Source organism: Colossoma macropomum, unplaced genomic scaffold, assembly GCF_904425465.1.
Source record: "Colossoma macropomum unplaced genomic scaffold, Colossoma_macropomum, whole genome shotgun sequence".
Lineage (NCBI taxonomy): Eukaryota > Metazoa > Chordata > Actinopteri > Characiformes > Serrasalmidae > Colossoma > Colossoma macropomum.
In genome coordinates, this window is record NW_023494789.1 from 51,078,613 (window position 1) to 51,100,315 (window position 21,703).

The 21,703-nt window shown below is 40.6% G+C and overlaps 1 protein-coding gene across 1 annotated transcript in view; it reads right to left on the minus strand.

Moving 5' to 3' along the window:
* Nucleotides 1-4,013: 4,013 nt before the first annotated feature.
* The window catches only part of rbl1 (retinoblastoma-like 1 (p107)), a 35,737-nt gene continuing 18,047 nt past the window's right edge, over nucleotides 4,014-21,703 (minus strand). Inside the window, exons 13-22 of the mRNA XM_036571588.1 lie at nucleotides 20,535-20,699; nucleotides 18,919-19,060; nucleotides 16,938-17,174; nucleotides 14,563-14,750; nucleotides 12,368-12,544; nucleotides 10,995-11,066; nucleotides 10,826-10,910; nucleotides 10,610-10,740; nucleotides 8,328-8,492; nucleotides 4,014-6,984 (exon numbers count right to left, since the gene is read on the minus strand). Of these exons, the coding sequence (XP_036427481.1) occupies nucleotides 6,814-6,984; nucleotides 8,328-8,492; nucleotides 10,610-10,740; nucleotides 10,826-10,910; nucleotides 10,995-11,066; nucleotides 12,368-12,544; nucleotides 14,563-14,750; nucleotides 16,938-17,174; nucleotides 18,919-19,060; nucleotides 20,535-20,699 (1,533 nt within the window). The 3' untranslated portion in view covers nucleotides 4,014-6,813. The remainder of the gene's footprint in view (nucleotides 6,985-8,327; nucleotides 8,493-10,609; nucleotides 10,741-10,825; nucleotides 10,911-10,994; nucleotides 11,067-12,367; nucleotides 12,545-14,562; nucleotides 14,751-16,937; nucleotides 17,175-18,918; nucleotides 19,061-20,534; nucleotides 20,700-21,703) is intronic.

Consider the following 21,703-nt stretch of genomic DNA (forward strand, 5'->3'; position numbering starts at 1 on the left):
ATCACATCATACTGATGAAGATGTGATGACAATGGTAGATAATTCACTCACAGCCTCAGAAGACGCTCCTTCACCAAGTTTAGACTGCGTTCTCTCTGAATTCTCTTTATCTGCTCAGGGTAGGAACCAATGTGTTACAACTCACCAATGCAGAACATCAGTGTGATTATGTCATGCAGTTACACATTTCCACCAGAGAGGTCTCCAAATCCCCAAAACTCACATAGTGCAAAAGTTTGTGTTTTTCTGAAACTTTTTCCTGATCAAAGTATCACTGATGGAGGTGGGCTTGCCGAGTGGGATATTGCTTAGGGCTCCCAGATATTTAGAAGCCAATCTAGAGTTGTTTCCATGTATATTTGTTAAAATCAAATCTTTGTCTAATTACGAACTTCTGTTCGTTTACTTTGGGTCTTCTGAAACAGGACTACGTACTAAACATGGAATAACATGGTTTTAACATTTTTCTTACTGGAAAATGGCAAAATTAATAAAAATGGGGGTGGTAACTGCCTTTGCATTTTGTTGCCATATTACAACAGCATGTGACAGTGGAACTGCAGTGTGTAAAGTCGTGGCCACGCATTATTTTTATTTATACAGGATGTCACTAGCAGATACTAGAAGTATACTGTTTTATACAAAAGCCTTCAGCTCCCCAAATTAAACGAAAAGGTTAACTTTAATAATATAGTGAGGAAAAAAATGAAAGAAAAACAAAAAACGTTTCCGTACGGAAACACCATGCAGTAAAGGGTTAAAAGGTCTGTATTTATGACATGGTTCACATGATATGGCTGTACATGCCCTAAATTCAAGCTCATTTTAATAATTACATATTCAAAGAGGAGCTGGCGCACTGAGCCACCTTCAGCTTTTCAAGAAGTAAAAAGTTGCCTGAATGTTAGAATTAACTACCACTGCACTGGCGATCAGCTCTTTCATCAAGATGGTTTATATGAAGCCAGTTTGTACTGAATTTAGTGCAGCTCCACCTGCAGGTTAGTAAACATAAGACGTTCTCAGGTCAGAGCAAATATAAACAGAGAACTTGTAGAGAGGAGAATGTCCACTCTGTGATGTCTTCCAGGTTCCTCAAACACTAGAGGGCGCTCCCGAGCAATTCCAAAATGAATGGCTTAAGATCATAGATATACACACCTAGATGCCGCGTTGCCTGTTGTTCTCTATCTGAGGCGATACGTCTGCGCGTCCGCCATGTTGGAGAGGTCAAGATCTGCTTGTGAACAGATTCACTTGTATTGAGAGACGATGAGTCTCAGGATTAAATCAGCCACAACTTCCTTATTACTCAACCGATTTTCACCAAATCTGTTTAGTTATAATCCTCAGACACAGATTAATCCAGGCTGCACGGATCTGCTCTCAGTAGCTTTTATTACTTTAATAACTGACCATGATAATTAGCCATCTGGACCAGCAGAAAGTATTCAGTCTGTATACACATCAGACACATCAGCAAATCCATCAATGTGTGAATCACTTCTAATCTTAATACACATAAAAATAAAATAAAATAAACCCCCAAAACACAGTAAGAAGGACAAAGCTAAAGTCAGCTTCTTATTTGCCAGCTTCTTGTTCGAGTTTTCCCGTTCCACCTTAAATGGTGCAGCAGTCACTTTCTGGTGCCTGAAGCTGCACCATTTAAGGTGGAACTGGAAAATTCTAACAAAAAGCTGGCGAATAAGAAGCTGATTTCAGGTTGGTGTAAGAAGGTGCAAACGCTAATCTATTATGAATATCTACACAGATTAAGGAATGCTATAACTTACCGAGCTACAAAGCTTTAACCATCACTGTAAATAAATAACTACTACATAAAGTTAAGATCCTGAATAGACTATTAAATGAAATAAGCTTAATATAAAACCAGAGGAAAAACAATCACATCAACAGGTTCTCCGTCCTTCACCAACCACACGGCCATATCTACACAAACACCACACAGACAATACACATCACACAGACATGAGTGTGGATCACTGCGTTCCCTCCGTTATATAATCCTGTCCCACTTTCTGAGTGTAATATTATTGAAATAGTGTAATTTCGGACAGTATCTTTCTTAAACTGCCGCTCTGTAATGGTACTGAATGCAGTCCAGCAGCAATGTTGATGCCGTTCTATATCTATGTGATTAGCTACGTGTTTACTAGATTCAGCTGTGTGTGTGTGGTCGGTTGCTAGGTAACAGACAACAGTTGACTGTCGACTTCAATCGAGAAAGTTAAGATTTCCTAACTTGAGATAAGAAAAGATGCTGTAAGATCAGATTCTTAAATTAAGATCAGATTTGCTTCTGTAATACGAATTTGTGGAAAATCGTATCTTGACCTGTCAGATCTCAAGACAAGAAGATAGGAAGTTTCTGTAAACGGCCCCTGGTATTTAAGATACGAGGTAATACTGTCATTGGCCACAAGATGGCAGCAGAATGACTAGAGTCAACAGGAAAGACTCACCGTGGGTCTCTACAAAACAAACTTAAGGCACATAAAATGTAAGAACTGTAAACACAGAATTAATATTCAATTTTAGATGTTATAGTCATTGATGTAAACTTTAATGTTCATTTTAAGAGGAGATGGATGTCAAGAGGAGGTGTAAGGTTCAAATGAATAATCATAATAATAATAATAATAATAATAATGTCTCTCAAACCTAAAGCCCTACTGATTAATTACAGCACAAAAACATGAAAAATTTGACTTGAAAAGATAAAAAATAATGTAAACGAGTAGCAGGAAATACTTTATTTCTATGTACACTGAAAGGCACTGATAGGGTCGTGTTTGCTGAGTACAGGGATCTCGTTTCTGCAAAAAAAATTACAGTAAAAGCTCAATGATAAATTCAGTGGTTGTGTATTTCTTTACACAAAGAGAAAAAAACAGCAGTACGTAACAGCGAAGTTCTGTTTCACACTTTTAAGAAGACACTTCTGTTTTTCAAACAGAACGTCCTCGGAACCCTGATGCCATCGGGTGCCAAACCTAAAATTTAGGTTCAAAAGAATGAGAATAAAAATATTACTGAGAATATTCTGATGGCTGATGATGCAAATTGATTAGAGTGCTCGGCTGCACTGGAGAGCAAATACAGAACACATTACAGGGAGGGGAATAAAAGAAGGACAAAAACGACAGTGAGGGCACAAAAAGAGATCGTGTAAATACTGACAAACGATTATGATCTATAAAAACTTCCAGGGAAATCATGAAGAATAAGAACAGTGTGCGGCATTTTATAATGAAGACTCCTGACGATGAGCATCAGAGGATGAACTGCGTTCTCCAGCCGAGTGGAGAAACAGGACTAAAAGGAAAAAAGAAAGAAGAGTGATTTAAAATCTGTAGTGTAGATACTACACACGCCGATACAGCTGCATGACCCTGCAGCAGAGGACGAGCCCTGAACACACCACAGGCAGGATGTGTTGGAGGATAAAACGTTCTGTACGTAAACGGGTTCACCGGCAGCGCCAGACAAAAGCCTGGAGAGTTCACTCGCTGAGAGTGACTTTATGAACTGAAGAAACCGTGATGAAGCCTCTTCATCGGTTGAGTACGGCTGGTTTAAATGCTAAAGCATTCAGACACCAGGACATAGTCTAAATGCATCCAGACAGCCCTTCTAATGAGTGAATTCAGCCTCTTTAAAGGGGAAAATTAAACAGTTCACTGTGGAGAAACAGAGACTCAGACTGCTTTACAGTGGTGGTGATAGGAACCAGACGTCCACCTCTAAAAGCTCCCTCACAGAAAGTTCCTACAGTAAATGGTTATGAATTCACTGCCTGATGACTGAGACACTGTTTTATGATAGTTTTGAAATAATGTTTTTATATCTGATTCACTGTTTCCACCTCAAACACTGAATTAAATAGAAGGTATGGAGAAAAGGACAATTCCACCCATTTTTCAAACTTTCTAAATAATTCAGTGTGTGAGGTGTAAACAGAGAGATTCAGAGCGGTTTGGTGTGAAATGGTTCAGATGTCTTTACAGTGGTGGTGGTGACAGGAACCAGGGGTCGCCATGACTACAACACAAATATAGACATTTTATTTACTATCCAGAACCACCAGTGAAGCTATTTACCTCACACTGCACGCACCTCTCTTCCATGAACATATTTAATACAAGTATTAGGACAAAACCTGTACATCAGTGACGTAATGCTTATAAATGACTTTCTACCTCACAGCACCCTCCATCATGTGAGGATTTAAAAGGCCAAAATCATCTCAAAGCTATCCTAAAACCATGTCTCAGACATCGGGCAGTGAATTCATAACCACTCAGAATGACTTAAATAAGGAGAAATTTTGAAATTTCAGTGGAATTTCCCTTTAAACTGCACCCTTTGCTGATACAGGCACACACCGCAGGTTTACTCTCAAACAGTAAAGCACTGACCATCAGACTGGGACTCCAGGGAAATAAAACTCCCACTGCAGCCTGGGGGTGGGGAGGGGGCGCTACACCTACGGCTGAATGATTTGGGGACAGTAATCTAATTTTTGGACCACTATTATGATTTAAATTACACTTATTTTGTATGAATTGAGGTCCAGGCCTGTTTTTCTGGCCAAGGACACCAGAATTTCCACTGTTCTCCAGCTTCAGCGTAGTGTGCCAGGCAGCCAGTTAGCTGAGGCTGTGATGTCATGTAGGCATCATGTGGGTGTTTAGTTGCTTCTAATTGGTCCAACTCATTTACAGGCGCTTCACAAGCTCTGTATTATTATTAGGCAAAATATATCCTACTTAAATCTTCTAGGTTATAATTAAAATTGCAGCTCTTAACATTTGAAAATTGCACTTTTAAACTGTGATTTTGATCTAAAAACAATTCATTTTTTCCAATACTCCTCTAGCCCACGCTTCGCACTGGACATGTCCAGTCTCACGGGCCAGACATGAACAAGAGTACTCACATGTTAAACCTTTGGTGCTTAAAGTGTGGCAAAATTTGCCAAATGGGGGCACATCCCCTCTAAACCGCGCCCCCAAATTCCTATAGTCCATGCTCTTTACAACCAATAACACACGCAAAACAGCCTAGATAGTGATTTATCTTCTAATTACGGTTTCTGTTTAACTGTTTGTCCCCTTTGTAAGAGGGGATGTTTATGTTTACTGCATTGCACTGCAAAAAAATGGTGTCTTGTCAAGAGAAATGATCTTAATTCTAGTCGATATATCTAATATTTTCCATTTTGAGATGGTTGTGAAGTTATTATAAGATAATCTACCTTATTTCTAGACATTACTTACATGTTTTAAGGAATTTTATAAAATTCTCAGTAAAGGTGGAAAATAATTTTGCTGGTTTCAAGCACATTTCACATAACTGCTTTTATCTGCCACTATAGTGAGATAATTTTACTAAATTACCAAAACAAGTAAAAAAAAAAGTCTATATATATGTTAAATAATCTTAAATTACACTTACAACAATCTCAATGGGAGAAATATTACATTTATTGACTATAATTAAGATAATTATATTTGACTAGGTGCCATTTCTTTGCAGTGTGTACTGTGTTCTCTGCACTGGGGACACTCGTCTACATGCTTAAATGGAGTTTACAATGACAGGTTTGTTGTCTGATGGACATTGCAGATGAGTGCACCAGCGCCCCCTACTTTGAGCTCCACCTTCATGAGGTATTGGAGTTGTTTAGGAAGTTTCTCACCCTAAGTCTGTTCCCTCCATATTTAGCCATAAATTTCTCATGGTTGTCCCGTGGCAGTCTCATCAAGAGATCACGAGCTTAGCACTGCTGCTCCAGAGTGTCCCATTCTATTGGCTGATGCTTCTCTATGGAGATATTACAGGTAGATTCACTCGAAAGAGGCCCCAAATATTCTGTAATATCTCTCGCTATGATAAAGCAATCCAAACAAACCTATATGCAATGTGCTCCTCAGTTTATGGAGCTTCGAACAAGCCGGGATGCCCCTGCGTCGGAGCGATGAGGCAGGCGCCGGACAGCCGTCGTGACGTTTAACCTCCGTTTCCAACTTCCGGGTGCATACCCCCGTACCCCTTCATGTGTCTGGCAGAAAATGGAGATCACTTCCAGCATCGATTACACATTCGTCGAGGTATGTAGCGTATCTTTCTGGTTCAGACTGCTTCATCCTAACAGGAGCTACACCAGAACATTCGGGGCCTCTTTCGAGTGAATCTCCCTGTACAAGCCTGTGACAGCAATGGGTGACGTTAAAGCAGCTGAATGCACTCAGAAAGGCTGTCTGAATACCTCTGGGACGAGTGGAATAATGTTTGTGTTCTAAAACTGATCATCCAAATCAGTACCTGGCCTTACTAATGCTCTTGCGAATGCTAATACAATCAAATCCTCACAGCAAATGTTCCAACATCTAGTGTTAAGCTTTCCCAGAAGAGTAGAAGCTGTTACTGCAGCAAACTCACTATTAATACCCTTAATTTCAGAAGAAACGCTGCTGTCTACACACTTTTGTGTATGTAAATGTGGTCTTTGGTTATTAAAAGTGTGGATCAAACCGATTTTGATCCATTTCAAATGATTGAAGTAAAAAACCTGAGTACTGTCCTGATTCTCAAACCCTCGCTGAAGGTTTCGGTGATGAACTCTCAGTCATGATCCATGGGCAGGAGCTCTGAGTGGCTCCGTAAAGTGGACGTGGCTGATATGCTCTGATGGTCCGTGATCATTAAAAATTTGCTGATTGTGACCTGCAGTATTGCCTCCCTCTCTGATGGGAGAGTGAGTAATTGTCTCTTGTTCATTACTGGTCAGTGGTTGGCCCTCTCGCTGACCACGTCCTGCAGGCGCTTCAGCAGAACGTCCTCGCTCTCCTGGTTCAGGCGTTTGGTGGGAGACTCTGTGTCGTCTCCATCCATGGTGAAGGCTCGCTTCTTGCTCACGCTGCCTTGACGGATCATGCGGTTTATGTCAATCAGCTCCTGAAAACAGAGAGAGATATGATCACATCAGCTTTACTTGTACTGAGGACAGCAAAAATAAAGGTGGACAGAGGTGAATCCAAAAAACTGCATTACAAAAGGACTAATTAATTTTTATAACATGTTAAAAGAGAAATCCTCCGATTATTAAATGGTTAAGATATAAACAAAGTCATTCAGAGTGCTCTGATGTGAAATGCTCTGTTCCCGAGTCAGAACTGATGACAGATCGTTTTGCTTGTGTTATTGATTGTAAATGGACTGGAGGAATTTGGGGGCGGGGTTTAGAGGGGATGTGCCCTCATTTGGCAAATTTTGCCACAATTTAAGCACCAGAAGTTTAACATGCGGGTACTCTTGTTCATGTCTGGCCCGTGAGACTGGACATGTCCAGTGCGAAGCGTGGGCTAGAGGAGTATTGGAAAAAAAAAAGAATTGTTTTTAGATCAAAATCACAGATAAAAAGTACAATTTTCAAATGTCAAAGGCTGCATTTTTAATTATAACCTGCAAGTTTTACGTAGGGAATTTTTAGCCTAATAATAATAATGATGATAATAATAATAATAATAATAATAATATTAGTTGAGTTTTACCAATTAGAAGCAACTAAACACCCATATGATGCCTACATGACATCACAACCACAGCTAACTGGCTGCCTGGCACACTACACTGAAGCTGGAAAACTGTGGAAATTCTGATGTTCTTGGCCAGAAAAACAGGCCTTTTCTTGCGGAGGTTATACAACCTATGTGTGCCTGTATCAGCAATGGGTGCAGGTTAAAGGGGAATTCCACTGAAATTTCAACATTTCTGCTTATTTAAGTCATTCAGAGTGGTTTGGTGTGAAACGCTCCATTCTAGAGAAACAGTCAGAACTGCTCACAGTGGTGGTGATAGGAACCAGACGTCCACCTCTAAAAGCTCCCTCACAAAAAGTTCCTACATGAAATGGTTATGAATTCACTGCCTGATGACTGAGACACTGTTTTATGATGGTTTTGAGAACTTAAACTCCATTCATGGTGGAGCGACACATGCAGGGTGCTGTGAGGCCAAATAGCATTCCATATAAACTCAGAAGACTCGTGTAGGTTCACTGGTGGTTCTGGATAGTAAATAAAATGTCTATATCTGTGTTGTAGTCATGGCGACCCCTGGTTCCTATCACCACCACTGTAAAGACATCTGAACCATTTCACACCAAACCACTCTGAAAGTCTCTAGCGTGGGCTAGAGGGGTATAAAGCCCCCCGCATTGGACTGTGGAGCAGTGGAACTGTGTTCTCCAGAGTGATGGACAATAATATAAGAATAACCAAGCCGGGAACCCTGCTTACCTTAGAGGGGCTGCCGCTGAACTTGTACGTGTAGGCGGAGTTGGGGGTGAGGCAGGAGCCGTTCTTATGCGGAGAGAGATAGATGGAGTGTCTCTGAGAGATTCGCCGTGGGGAGAGAGGCTGAGCTCGCACTGAGGGGAACGGAGATAACGGGGGGGCCTCCGTCTGCGAGAGAGGAAGCGAGAAAGCGTGTGAAAAAACAGTGAGAAGGGAAGAAGAGAGAAAAGAGAAAGTTAATAATGTGTTATTTGTTTGTTATTTATTTATTAATGACTGATGCACAGAAACAAACATTCTTGGTCAAAAGCAAAACCACAAATCAGCGTATAGGTGGCGTCGGTGTGCTGTATTCAGCGCATTAAGTAGGACGTCGTGTTTTCAGGTGCTATCACACCTGATGTCTAACGTTCCTTGCAGAAACTGTGAAAACTGTTTGAAAGTGTCTGCGCTGACCAGAAGAACAAACAGCACTTTTAATCGCTTTGATCAGTATTTTTCATTTTCGTTATCATTACAATTTCTTGTAAAGTGTTACAAGTGTTCGACAATCCGCTGCGGCCCTGCTGAATCGTCGTTATGTTTGTTTAAATTTTTAATAAACATTTTCAGGAGATCCCTGATATAATGTACAGTTTAGGTAATGCCTATATGCAGAAGTGGGTAGTAGCTAACAGGGAGGGCGATATGGCAGAAATATTATATCACGATACTTCGAGGCTTTTTCAAGATACACAGTATCCATTATGTAGGTACAGACAAAAATACAATGATGATAAAAATAATAAGAACATACGAATACAATGATTTCTGTTCAATATTTTACAAACAGCACTTCACTAAACCCAATTAAACAGGCCTAATTATACTCACTTTGTAAGTCAGTGTTCTTTAAGTACTGACTATATCCACAATATGTTCAGAAAAGTGTCTTGTCATATCATGATTACGACAAAATATCATATTGCCCACCTTTTACAGCTAAATCCATTTACTCAGTCACCTGTACTTCAGCAGTTTTGATGGGTTTGTACTTTTCTGAGCATTTTCAAATAATATTTTTACTACTACTCAGGTATTAGTCAGGAAAGTAAGCTAATTATTTACATTTTTGTCATTAACATTTAGTTTCTAATTTCTTCTTTGGGTTTACTTTCATTCTGTTACACTGGTGATACAGATGGCGCCATGTTAGCGGCAGCCGACCGCAGCAGCTCTGTCCTGAGAGACGGTATTACTAACCTATATTAGTTGTGCTACTTTTCTTTTAGTCTTTTTACTACATTTATTTCTTTCTTAGTTTTTATCCCTTCTTTCTTCTTAGTTCTGTCTTGTTCAGACATTGTTTTTAGTTCTAAGTACTTATTCACTGAATTTGACATGCACCACTGCAATGTCACCTGCATAATATTTGTGCGATTTTACTTACTTATTTTTCTACTGCACCCTAAATTTTATGGTTGTTTTAGTATATTTTGTTATATATCTTTATTTCCATTTATGAATCTGTGTAATAGCACACAGCAATACTTTTGCTCTTGTTTTGCTCTTTCCTGAACTTTGTGCCGCTGTAATAGATGACTTTCCCTCTGGGATTAATAAAGTGATCCATCATCTAAAGCTTTATGACTATTCAGACTCTCACTTTTCAACCTTATCTTTTTGTTTTAGGGCAAGAGTTCATAAAGAAAAGAGATGGATAGAGCCCAACTTTAGTTCCAACGCTGGCAGACGCTGGATTTACCATGTTGTTCCGATTCCATAAATTACTCCATCTTCTACTTTTGTACTTCTACCCAAGTTGTTGTTGTTTGTTTTATTTATTTTTTTTAAGTACTTCAATTGCAGCCATTATTTCACTGAAGTAACAACACTTATGTGAGTGTGGGTTTAGGCTGCTCTCCCTGCCTCAGCCTGTAAGCTGTCATGCACAGTTTGCACCTTGAGACTCGTCAAACACCCCGGAACGTGTACAAAAGGCAGCACATGGGAAATCAGGAGCTGTTTGACGGTGGAAGTTCAGAGTTTTTTTCCATGTTACAGGAAACTGTCCTGTATTTATCTGCTCTCATGAATCTGGTGAGGACTAAAAAACACAGACTCAACTCCAGAAATTTGCTTGTTGGCCATTTTCGGCCTGTATCACACGTCTACACGTGGCTCGTTTATCGTGAGAGTCACTAAAACATCATGGATATATTTATTTTACTTAAGCACTTTTATCAGGGACATTTGAACTAGCGCTGCCATAACAATCTTCTCAGTGAGTAAAAGTATCTACATACCCGACTATCAGATGTTGGAAGAGCATATTTGAGCGCGAAGTTCTTCATCTTCAGAACATAAACAGAGTTGTAGAACTGGATGAGGTCACCCCTCTCCTCCTCCGATTCGCTGTCAGCTGTCCTCTCATTGGCTGGTTAATGACACGGTGCAATTAATATTCAAATAAAAATAATAATGCAAATGAAGTAGAGACGAGCGTGGGCTGACATCCTTACACTGATCTGCTGGTGGGTCCACCTCCATGTTCTCATCAGCCTGCTGTTCTCTGACTCTTCTCCTCAGCAGCACACTGCGGTACACCTGGACAGGTCACACCCACTCATTACAACGCCAGACTTCCCCGTCACCATTAACAACCTGCTTCTACAAAGACGCTCTACTTACGTGGCTGCTTGCTTGAGGTTGGCTTCGATAGCACTTCATAATGTCCTGAAACGTGTGCTCCTCTTTGGAGATCTGTTTAGATAAGTAGAGAGAACATTACATGTCTACACTCTCAGAAATAAAGGTACTAAACTGTCGCTGGGTCAGTGCCCCTCTTGTCACTGGGGTGGAACCTTCAAGGGTCCATCTCAGTACCTTTAGTCAGGGAACATAACTGAACCATAATCCACTGAAATGATATGTTCTAAGCTGTACTGACTCCACACACCCCGTCTCGTCTCCAGGACTTTATTTTACTGTTCTGTTTAAAACATTCGGTTATGAAAAGGTACAAATACAAACTTTTCACCTGGAAACACTTATTTAAGGTTCACAATCAGACCTTAAAACCACTGTTGGAGCTTTGAGGGAACATTTACACTGTTTGTACCTTGATGAATGAAAAATGTACCTGAACAGAACCTTTATTACTAACAGTGAACTGCTAACAAATTCAGTATCTTGCTAACATGGCATGTAATGGGGATCGTTGTTATTCAGTTGCTCTTTTAAGGGGAAAAAATCCACTGATCTTTCAAACTTTCTGCATGATTAACTGGTTAAGAAGTAAACAAACTCTTTTAGAGTGGTTTAATGTGAAATGCTCTGTTACGAAGAGTTTAATGTGTGTAAAAGCTCCCTCACAGAAAGTTATTACATGAAATGGTTATGGATACACAGCCTGATGACTGAGACACTGTTTTACGATAGTTTTGAGAAGATTTTGGTCTAAAAAGTGTTTCTAAAATCCATTTATGACAAAGGGGTACATGCAGGGTGTTGTAAGGCAAAATAATCCCCAAAGAAAACTTCTTAATTTAGATTTACCATTATTTTGTTATGTGTGTTGTAGTCATGGCGACCCCTGGTTCCTATCACCACCACTGTAAAGACATCTGAACCATTTCACACCAAACCACTCTGAATCACTCTGTTTACATCTCAACCACTAAATTATAAACAGTATATATACACGTTATATTAAATTATATAATTATAGGAAAAAAACTGGAATTTCTCTTTAAATATCATCGTCCACAACTGCTTACAGTGCGCAGCCTTGTATGGTTTTCGCTGCAATGTGACAACTTACCATTTATCAAAAAAAGCACATAAATTACTTAAATACTAAAATACTATTTAAACTGAACAAATAACCTGAGTCAGGAATTTAAAGAGACGTCTGTCTGCACCAACACTCACACAATTCGCCCAAAAATGTTCAAATAACTGCTTAATCTGTTAAGCATCTGATTTAGGACTGCCTCCATGTTTGAAGTAAATTAAGTCTAAAAAGCATCCCCTTAGGCTCCATGAGAGATGCTGGAACTTGCCTTGGATATGATGTAGACAGCACAGAGCAGAAGCTGATCCAGGTGTCTGTCCTTCATCAGGTCTGGGCAGTGGACCAAGGAGTGTTCAAAGCATGTCCAGATTTTACCTCTCAGTTCTGCAGAAATGTCCAACTTCAGGCACAGATCCCTCAGACGCACACTGGCTAAATGATAAACCTTCACAAAATGAAACACAACAGGATATATTTAGCAGTGGGGAACCTACAGGGGGCCTAAGGACCCCTTACATACATACATATATATATATATATATATATATATATATATATATATAAACAACTTGGCGTTACTTTAGTTTGCTAACATGATAACGATTCTGCACATGTTTAGATTTGCAAGTTGTGTCAATCAGTATGATTTGCTTTGCGTAGTAAACTTTAATGTAACAGATGTTATTTACCAAACACTGAAGTAAACAGGCACTGTCATTTTGGGCAGCTTACACAAAACTTTAAAATGTCTGTTTTACGCAGAAGCACTTTGATTCTTCTGGACAGGAAACTGGCAGCGTGTCATGAGTCAGATGCTCTAAACTAGTCTGAACTAATCTCAAAACTCTTCTCTCATGAATGTTTCGCCTTTTACACTAAGGGCGTTTTCACACTTGGGCCGTTTCAGTGTCTTAAGTGGACTCAGAACGCTGAGTCATGGTTTTCTGTTCAAATGTGAACACGACAAACAAACTCAGACCCCCTAAATGGCTCTGAAAACGAAAGGAACTGAGACCACCTTCGTTTGTAGTTTGTTTTGTTGCTTGATTGATTTGTGCATTGTGAAAACAAAACCAGCTCCAGTCCAGTTTAGCTTTGCTTTACGGTGAAGACCTCGAGACTCAGTGTACACACAGACACAGTCTTCAGCACTCCAGCCGGTAAAAACAGACCAAGGACCATTTATGAGGCTCTACTAAGGATAAAGTCTGTCTGTGATCTGGGACAAGAGAACAGCCCTGACATATTAAAGCGGTAAGATGCGCGGAGATTTTACAGTGTTAAAGGCTCACGCTGGGCACGCAACGCACACACTGAATGATGAATGAATGAAAATTCACTGCTGCTCTTTCAAAACACGGTTTCATCGCAGATTTTCGCCGGGTGGAGTTCTGTGAGGAGAGTAGCCAAAAACGGAACCCACCGCACTTCGGCCAATCGTTTCAGAGTGGCCAATAGCAGAGCAGCAGGTGGGTCTGTAGTTCCGCTGCCCACTTCGCGAGTACTGCACACACCGTGAGTGCTGTGAAAGGGGTCTGAGTCGTGGTCTGACAGTGTTTTCACATATAGTTCGTTTTAAAAGAACCAAACTGAGTTTTGTTAAAGTGAACCTGGAAGGGAACACTTTTTGTGTACACAATGTAAGTGAACTTTAAAGAGGACTCAGTTTCAGGTCCTTTGAGATCTCAGACCATTTTTGTTCAGACCATAACTCCACTAGAACTCAGACCCCTTTCACACCACTAAATCTGATCTTTCAGGTGGCGAGAAGAACCACCAGCCCCGTCTGCTGCTCTCCTATTGGCCACGCTGAAACGACTGGCCCGAAGGGCATCGCACAAAATTGGAAAAGCATGTTCCTCTTTCGACTGTGCTCATTACTGACTGCACCCGGCAAAAATACGCGCCAACGGGGAATTTTCATTCATTCACCGTTCAGTGTGAAAGCAGCTTGCGCTGCATGCCCAGCGTGAGTCTTTAACACTGTAAAATCTTGCGGACTCTCGCATCTTAACGCTTTAATACGTCAGCGCTGCTGTCTTGTCTCAGATCACAGACAGGCTTTATCCTGAGTAGAACATTATAAATAATGCTTGGTCTGTTTTTACCTGCTGAAGTGCTGATGACTGTGGCTGTGTGTACACTGAGCCTCGAGGTCTTCACTGTAAAGCAAAACCGGACTGGAGCTGGTTTTGTTTCCACAATGCGCAAATCAATCAAATCACAAAACGAACTACAAACGAACCGAACTGATTTGGTTCGTTTTTGGGGCTGTTTAGAGTGGTTTGTGTTCGTTTGGCGTGTTCACATATGCAAAAGAAACCATGACTCAGCAGTCTGAGTCCACTTCAGATGCTGAAATGGCCCAAGTATCCAGTCTTGGTAACATCCACCGAGAACCAAAGAGAGTGTCATGTGTTCACTGTGGCTGTTAAACCCCCAGCCTGCACTCCTCATCCTCACCTTGCGGAAGAAGAGGGCGAGGGAGCCGGTGCGGCGGGGTCTGTTGGCCAGCTGTGTTTGTGAATCAGGGCAGGTGGGAGGAGCAGGCGCTCGCGTCGGGGAGGCAAGCAGCACCTGAGCTGTGAGGGGGTTCAGATCGTTGGCCTGGACCTGAATCACTGTGATGCCTCCCATTTCATTTTTCATCACTGTGAAGAGAAACAGAGCAAGAGCGTTCATCAGTCACTACATACAAATGCATGTTAATGTACCAGATGTAGTAGATAAGCACTGTTATTCTGGGCAGCTTACACAGGTACACTGTAAAACCTTAGAACTTCTGTTGTCCATCGGCCGTCACATCAAACTGTACAGTACATAGAAGCGCTTCGATTCTTCTGGACAGGAAACTGGCAGCTTGTCATATGAGACTGATGAGAAGGGATTCTGGTCTAAACTAAAGTGTGAACTAATCTCTAAACTTAAAAATAACAGGTTAAAATAAAATAAAATAACAGGTTCATAAAGGCATTGCAAGAAGGTGTCTCAGTATTTCTCAACACAAACTGAAACCTGACTGTCTATTTCTAAAACACCTTGAAATTTCCAGCAGATTAAAGCTGCAGGTAGGTTGCGAGGCATTCACTTTACCACCAAAGTACCACTGGACATTATATGTTGGGCATTAAACTGTCAGTTCATTTAAGCCTAATTCTTGTCAAAGAAGATAATGTGCTGCTTTACTTTGTACAAACAAAAAAAGAAACTAAAACAGAAGAAACGACATAAACGTAGACGCCAGGATTGCTGCAGAATGTTTAAATCAAACTCAGTGCTTTTTTAAACCTTGTAAGAGACCCCAACAGAGAGAAAATACAATTTCCACCACACAACAACTCACACAAACTCAAATATGGCAGGTATTAATGTCTGTTTTTATAGAAAAACAGATCTAAGTGCCATTAGGCCTCTTCTCAATTTCCCTTTATAGCCCTCTTTTCCCCACACAAGTTTTCTCACTGGGTTTGGCCTTATTAGTTATGCATCCTCTAGTCTTTCAATACTCTATTTCTGACAATAGCACAGGATTCATTTTCAGTGGGGTTATTTTTACCAGCAGTGCATCTAATGTTTATTACTGGCTCAAACTGGATAAGAAATCTCAGTATAAATTAGAGATCAGTGGAGTAACACAACTGAACACAAACAAATTCATATGCAATACATTCAGCCGAGTAAATTGTGTCCAAACACTCTGGCCCTGTCCCATTTCTTATTTTTACCCCTACCCCTTGTTTTCGAGTGTCTCCTTGCCCCTTGGAACTGAGTTACTGAGGGGTAGTGGTTGAAATCTTCCCTCTGAAATGGGACCCTGAAATAAACAGAGCATTACTTCATTAACAGCTACCAGCGCTGCTCTGTAGGCGACCCTGCCAGTCTGCAGTGACAGCAGAGGAGGGTAAAGTGCAGCTCCTCACTGCTGGGCTTTAGTTACATTTAGGGAATCATATGCCTTCAAAGAGGGGGGCAATTATTTATTATCACCCACCCCTAATTCTTCAGTGAAATGAAGCTGAAGTCAGATATTCACCAGCTTCTCGTTCGAATTTTCCCATTTCCCCTTAAATCGTGCAGCATTTCTGATGCCCAAGATGCCAGAATGTAACTGCTGTACCATTTAAGGTGGAGTGGAAAATTTATCTAGCTGGCGACCGAGACATCAGCTACTATTAGTGATTTTTTATGCTCGTTATGAAGAAAAGGACCATAATACACTGAAACGACATTAAATTAAGAAAATACAATGGTTATCGTAACATGCAACAGAGAAAATTCTCACATTTGTGGGTTTCTTTGGTCTCTTGTTCAGCCGTCTTGCCAGCTTTTCTCTTTTTGGAGTGTCTCTGAAAAACCTCGGTTTGGAGGACGGTTAGCCCTAACACTCCGCCCTACCCCTCTATCTCGATAAAAATCAGGACAACCTACCCCTAAACGTGAACGCATAAAATGGAGGGGTAGGGGCTGAGTGGTAGGGGCGAGGGGTGAAATGGGATTGGGCCTTAATTAGGTACATTAACTACCAGTCACTTAACTAAGTGAATGCAATCACATAATGAAGCAAACAATTTACATGTTTTAATGTTAATGAGACATGAACTTGAGTTAGGACAACACATATACAATAGATTTGGGTCCCCGAGAATACAAGTAAATGCTCCAGAAGACATCATGCTGTACTTACAGACAATAATATAACCTGACATGGTGGATAGGAACAGGACTAAAAACAGGACAGAAAACCACCTGTAAGGATCGACAGGCACTCTGCCTAATCAGAATGGTTGACCCAACAATATCTGCACAAGCAGTGTCACACTCAAAACGAAATAACGTACCTGGCAAGGGAATATTGAGCTGCTGGCCGTTGGCGGTGGACATGGAGAGGACAGTAGTCGTGTTGGCATGTTGGCTGCTTTCTGCAGAGGCGCTGGGTATGATTTTTATGGGGGTGACTGAGATCCTCTTCACTGGAGACTGAGGTTGAGGATCATCACCAAACAAGCGTCTTTTGGCACTGCCGGCCGCTGGGGAACTGAAGCGGTCATGGAGGGAGATAGGAGATGGAGGGACATCTGAAAAACAGAGGTAGAGAGAGAAATATTAAAATACAACATGTATGGTAATTAATTCATAGTACATGATTAATACAAGATGAAAGACTCAGTCTTTGGGTGGGGTGGATTCGGAAATTGTTCTCAAGACCAGCTGAGTGCGATGCCTCCGTCACTGGAAACTGAACTGTTTTCTACAATTACTGAACATCAACAAACCAAAGAGAATAAAGTAGTCTTCTCTCTTTTCTCTCTGTTTAAATTAAACTATTCTGGCAGTTGAGGATCTAATCAATCCTTCCCCTGATGCCTTAACTGGGTATTAATTGTTCGTTGATGTTAATTGGTTACAAAATTCAAATATCTGCTGAGGGCAGATCTGAAAGTTATGTTTTCATTTAATAATAATGAATCTATGTTGTATGGTTGATATTCAGTTGATTTTTGGTGGTGATTCTGAAGTTTTAGAGAAGAGGGACTGAGAAGAAGCTCACCATTGACTCCTTTGAAAAGTAATAGTGCAAAGTTTCATTAAAAAAAAATATATATATATATATATATATAATTTTTTTTGTTTTTGGACTACATTATTAAATATAATATTTTACAAAATACATGATAAAATATAATTAGTTTTATATATACACACACACACACACACACACATACGCATATATATATATATTGAATACTAATCATACTAATGAATACTAATAATAATTATGTATATTGAATACTTATGAAGGTGCACTTTATTTTTATATTCTGAAAAACCTCTTAATCTGGTCTGAGTCTCTGGTCCCTTCATACTCGCTTCTAGTGGTCTCGGCTACAACACAATCAGAGACACAATAAGCCAGGGGTCGGCAAAGTGCGGCTCCAGAGCTACATGCAGCTCCACAGAAGAATTAGATTTCCAAGTAAAAATAAAATAATCCTCCTTTGCAGTAAAATAAAGCTCTGCTGAGTGTAAATGGTCTTTAACATTGGAGTTAATTTATAAACAAACAGTCTTATATGCTGCTAAATTACCACCCTTCAACACTTAAGACTGGCCCTGAAGACTGCTGGTCACACAGCAACGCAGACATCGGTCACGCCTAGCTAGTAGCTAACAAAATGGCCAAGACGATCATTTAAAGATGAATATAAACGCAAATAAGTCCAATCCCTCCAGCTGGTGTCCTGATACATTTAATCTGCGAGGCTCAAGTCAGCTTCTGATTCGCCAGCTTCTCGTTTGAATTTTCCCGTTCCACCTTAAACAGTGTAGCAGTTACATACTGGCACCTAAGGCACCATTTAAGGTGGAACGGGAAAGCAGAACAAGAAACTAGAGCATGAGGAGCGACTTCAGCCATTTAAAAAAAATCTAACACTGGGAGACATTTTACAAGAAACTATTTAATTTTGAGGAAAAGTTTCCTGCCAGAGATCCGAGAAAAACAGCTATAGCCGAGCTAAAGCTTAAAATAAAGCAAAGTACGTCTGTTTTCGTTTATATTTTTTAGCCTATACTAGGACATCAGCACATACTGAGACATATTTACAGTAAAGATGGAAAAATGTTCAATAAAATGGATACAAAATGTTGTGGCTTCCAAGGTGGTTTCATTATTGTTGAAAGGACAAAATGTCTGTTCTTAACATTTGGGCTGCGACCCCTGAAATAAGCATATTTGCTTCACTCTATCCAATTGATGCAAACTCATACAATCTGATACACCTTAAGGCCTTTTGTCTGGGGTGGTGCTGTGTGAGGTACCTTTGCGAGCGCTGGAGCCGAGGCCGGTGCGGACCTCTCGTAGGCGGGGGTGGATGATGGGAGACAGAGCCACCAGAGGGAGATGGGTGGGGCCACCACTACTGCTGTTACTGCCCGTGTCAAAACTACTAGGGAAATTCACCTAAAACACACAGATACATACTCAAATATTATACTCAATGCACTAATGTATAATCAAAATCCATAAACTGTATATCAGAAAGATGCTTTTCTATCTGCCTTTGTGTGTGTGCGTGCAAAGTCGGCAAGTCATTACTTAGGCCCAGTCCCATTTCACCCTTCACCCCTACCACTGAGCCCTTAGCCCTCTGTTTGCGCGTTCACATCTAGGGGTAGGGTGTCCCGATTTTTGTTGAGATAGAGGGGTAGGGTGAAGTGTTGGGGCTACATGGCCCTCCAAACGGAGGTTTTTCAGAGACTCCAAACAGAGTTATGAGAAAAAAAAAGAAAAAACGCAAGATGGCTGAACAAGAGACCAAAGAAACCCACAAATGTGAGAATTTTCTCTGTTAAAAATCACGATAATCACTGTTTTATCTTAGTTTAATGCTGTTTCAATGATTTATGGTCCTTTTCTTCATTACAAGCAGAAAAAAAATTATAATAGTATGTTAACGTCTCAGTAGCTAGATAGCTAACTTTCCCGTTCCACCTTAAATACTCCAGCACTTCTGATGCCTGAAGCGCCAGAATGTAACTGCTGCTCCATTTAAGGTGGAACAGGAAAATTCCAACAAGAAGTTGGTGAATATCTGACTTCAGCTTCATTTCACTGAAGAATTAGGGGTGGGTGATAATAAATAATTGCCCCCCTCTTTGAAGGCATATGATGCCCTAAATGTAACTAAAGCCCAGCAGTGAGGAGCTGAACTTTACCCTCCTCTGCTGTCACTGCAGATTGGCAGGGTCGCCTACAGAGCAGCGCTGGTAGCTGTTAATGAAGTGATGCTCTTTTTACTTTAGGGTCCCATTTCAGAGGGAAGATTTCAACCACTACCCCTTGTAACTCAGTTCTAAAGGGTTAGGGGTGACACTCAAAAACAAGGGGTAGGGGTAAAAAGGAAGAAACGGGACTGGGCCTTACTATTTCAAGAAAAGGAGATTCCAGACATCAGTGAAAAGGATTCTGTTACATATAGATTGCTAAATGGGGCTTCTAGCAGGTCGGGGGTTTTAAAGTAGACATGCTCTGCAGAGGAATCTTGGTTCTCATGGCTACCCGTGCTTCTGTATACCAATTTTTGTTAGTAAGATGGAAAACAAATCATCTATATACTAGTAGAGAGCAACTGCCACACTGTGAAACCAATGCAAGATAATACCTGGACTAGAAAAAGTAAAAAAACATCTAAATTTGCCAACAGGTGTGTGCGTGGGTGTGTGTTTGCTGTAGCACCGTTTTTATTTGCAGTGTAACATGTCCACACTAAAACTACCCCAGGCCCTGATTTTGGGAGTCTCCTCTTGCCTGTTCACTGCTGTATTTTTCAACTGCTGTATTTCATTATTTAAGCTGTGTATAGTGTACTAGTGCCTATATTCGTTTACTAGTCTGCTACTACTCCTACTATGGATGTGAGTGTGTCTATACGTACCTCCTCTACGGTGGGAACTTTATTGTTAGCGTTCTGTAAAGCCTCCCACAGTACAGAGTCTTTAGTCCAGGCCCTGCTCTCCAACACCTGCTCCTCTATAGTGTTCAGGTGTTTGACCATGTCTCTGGAGAGACCCTCCTCAGAGCGGATAAACACCTCTATCACCTGCAGACGAGAATTTTGATGTTATTTTTATTAAAACAAGACCAAATTTGCAGCAAACAAAAACACACACACTTTTATTTTTGTAAATCATATGAATCCGGCAGCTGTCCTTCATATTTGTCTTCATATTCCACACATTTGAGTGAAAAATATTACGATTAATGAACCAATAGAAACAGTTCAGAATCACTTGGAACGAAACCTCTTTACATTTACTAACATTAGAAATTTTTCCTACCCCTGTGAAGTTACCATTTTAGATTTACATGTTTTTGTTTGGGGAAAATATCTAATTTCGATTTTTCTGACTAATACTGAGACTGCGATTAGTTTCTATAAATTAAGGTTCAGGCTTTTTTGCCAATACGACCAGAAGATCCACTTCTTCTGGCTTGAGGCTCGACCCCTGAAGGTAGTGAGCCAGAGAGCCAGTAAGTTGTGGTTGTGATGTCACAACACATGGAGGTTTGGTTGCCTTTGATTGGTTTAACTCATCTTTACGAAGTTCACGAGCTCCGAGTTATTAGGTTAAACTTTCCCACTTAAAATGTAAGACAGAGCTGAGGTAGGCTGTAATGATTTTTAAAAAATGCAGCTCTTACAATTCGGAAATTGTAATCTGTGTGTAATTTTGATTTATACAACAGTTAGTTCCGGCCACGCGAGCTGACTGGTTGAGAAGCGTTTTAACCGTGCGGTTATTTCACCATAACATCACGGCTTTTTCACAAACACTATCACACTGCTGAGACGCCGTTGCTAAGCAACGACTCTGACCGCTGTAGGAGACGCTCAAGACATTTGAACGTTTTTACTTCTTACTTTGCCACAAACAGAAAATGGACACTTTTAAGATCACATTTGACCGACAGCCGATTTGGTCAGACTCTAAAGATGAGACGACACTAAATTCCCAAACTGTCATCACCACTGAGCAGCTTTTCAATCGGCAGCTGTGACAGAAGAACAGCTAAACAACCTGGAATCAGCCAGAAATGAACCCA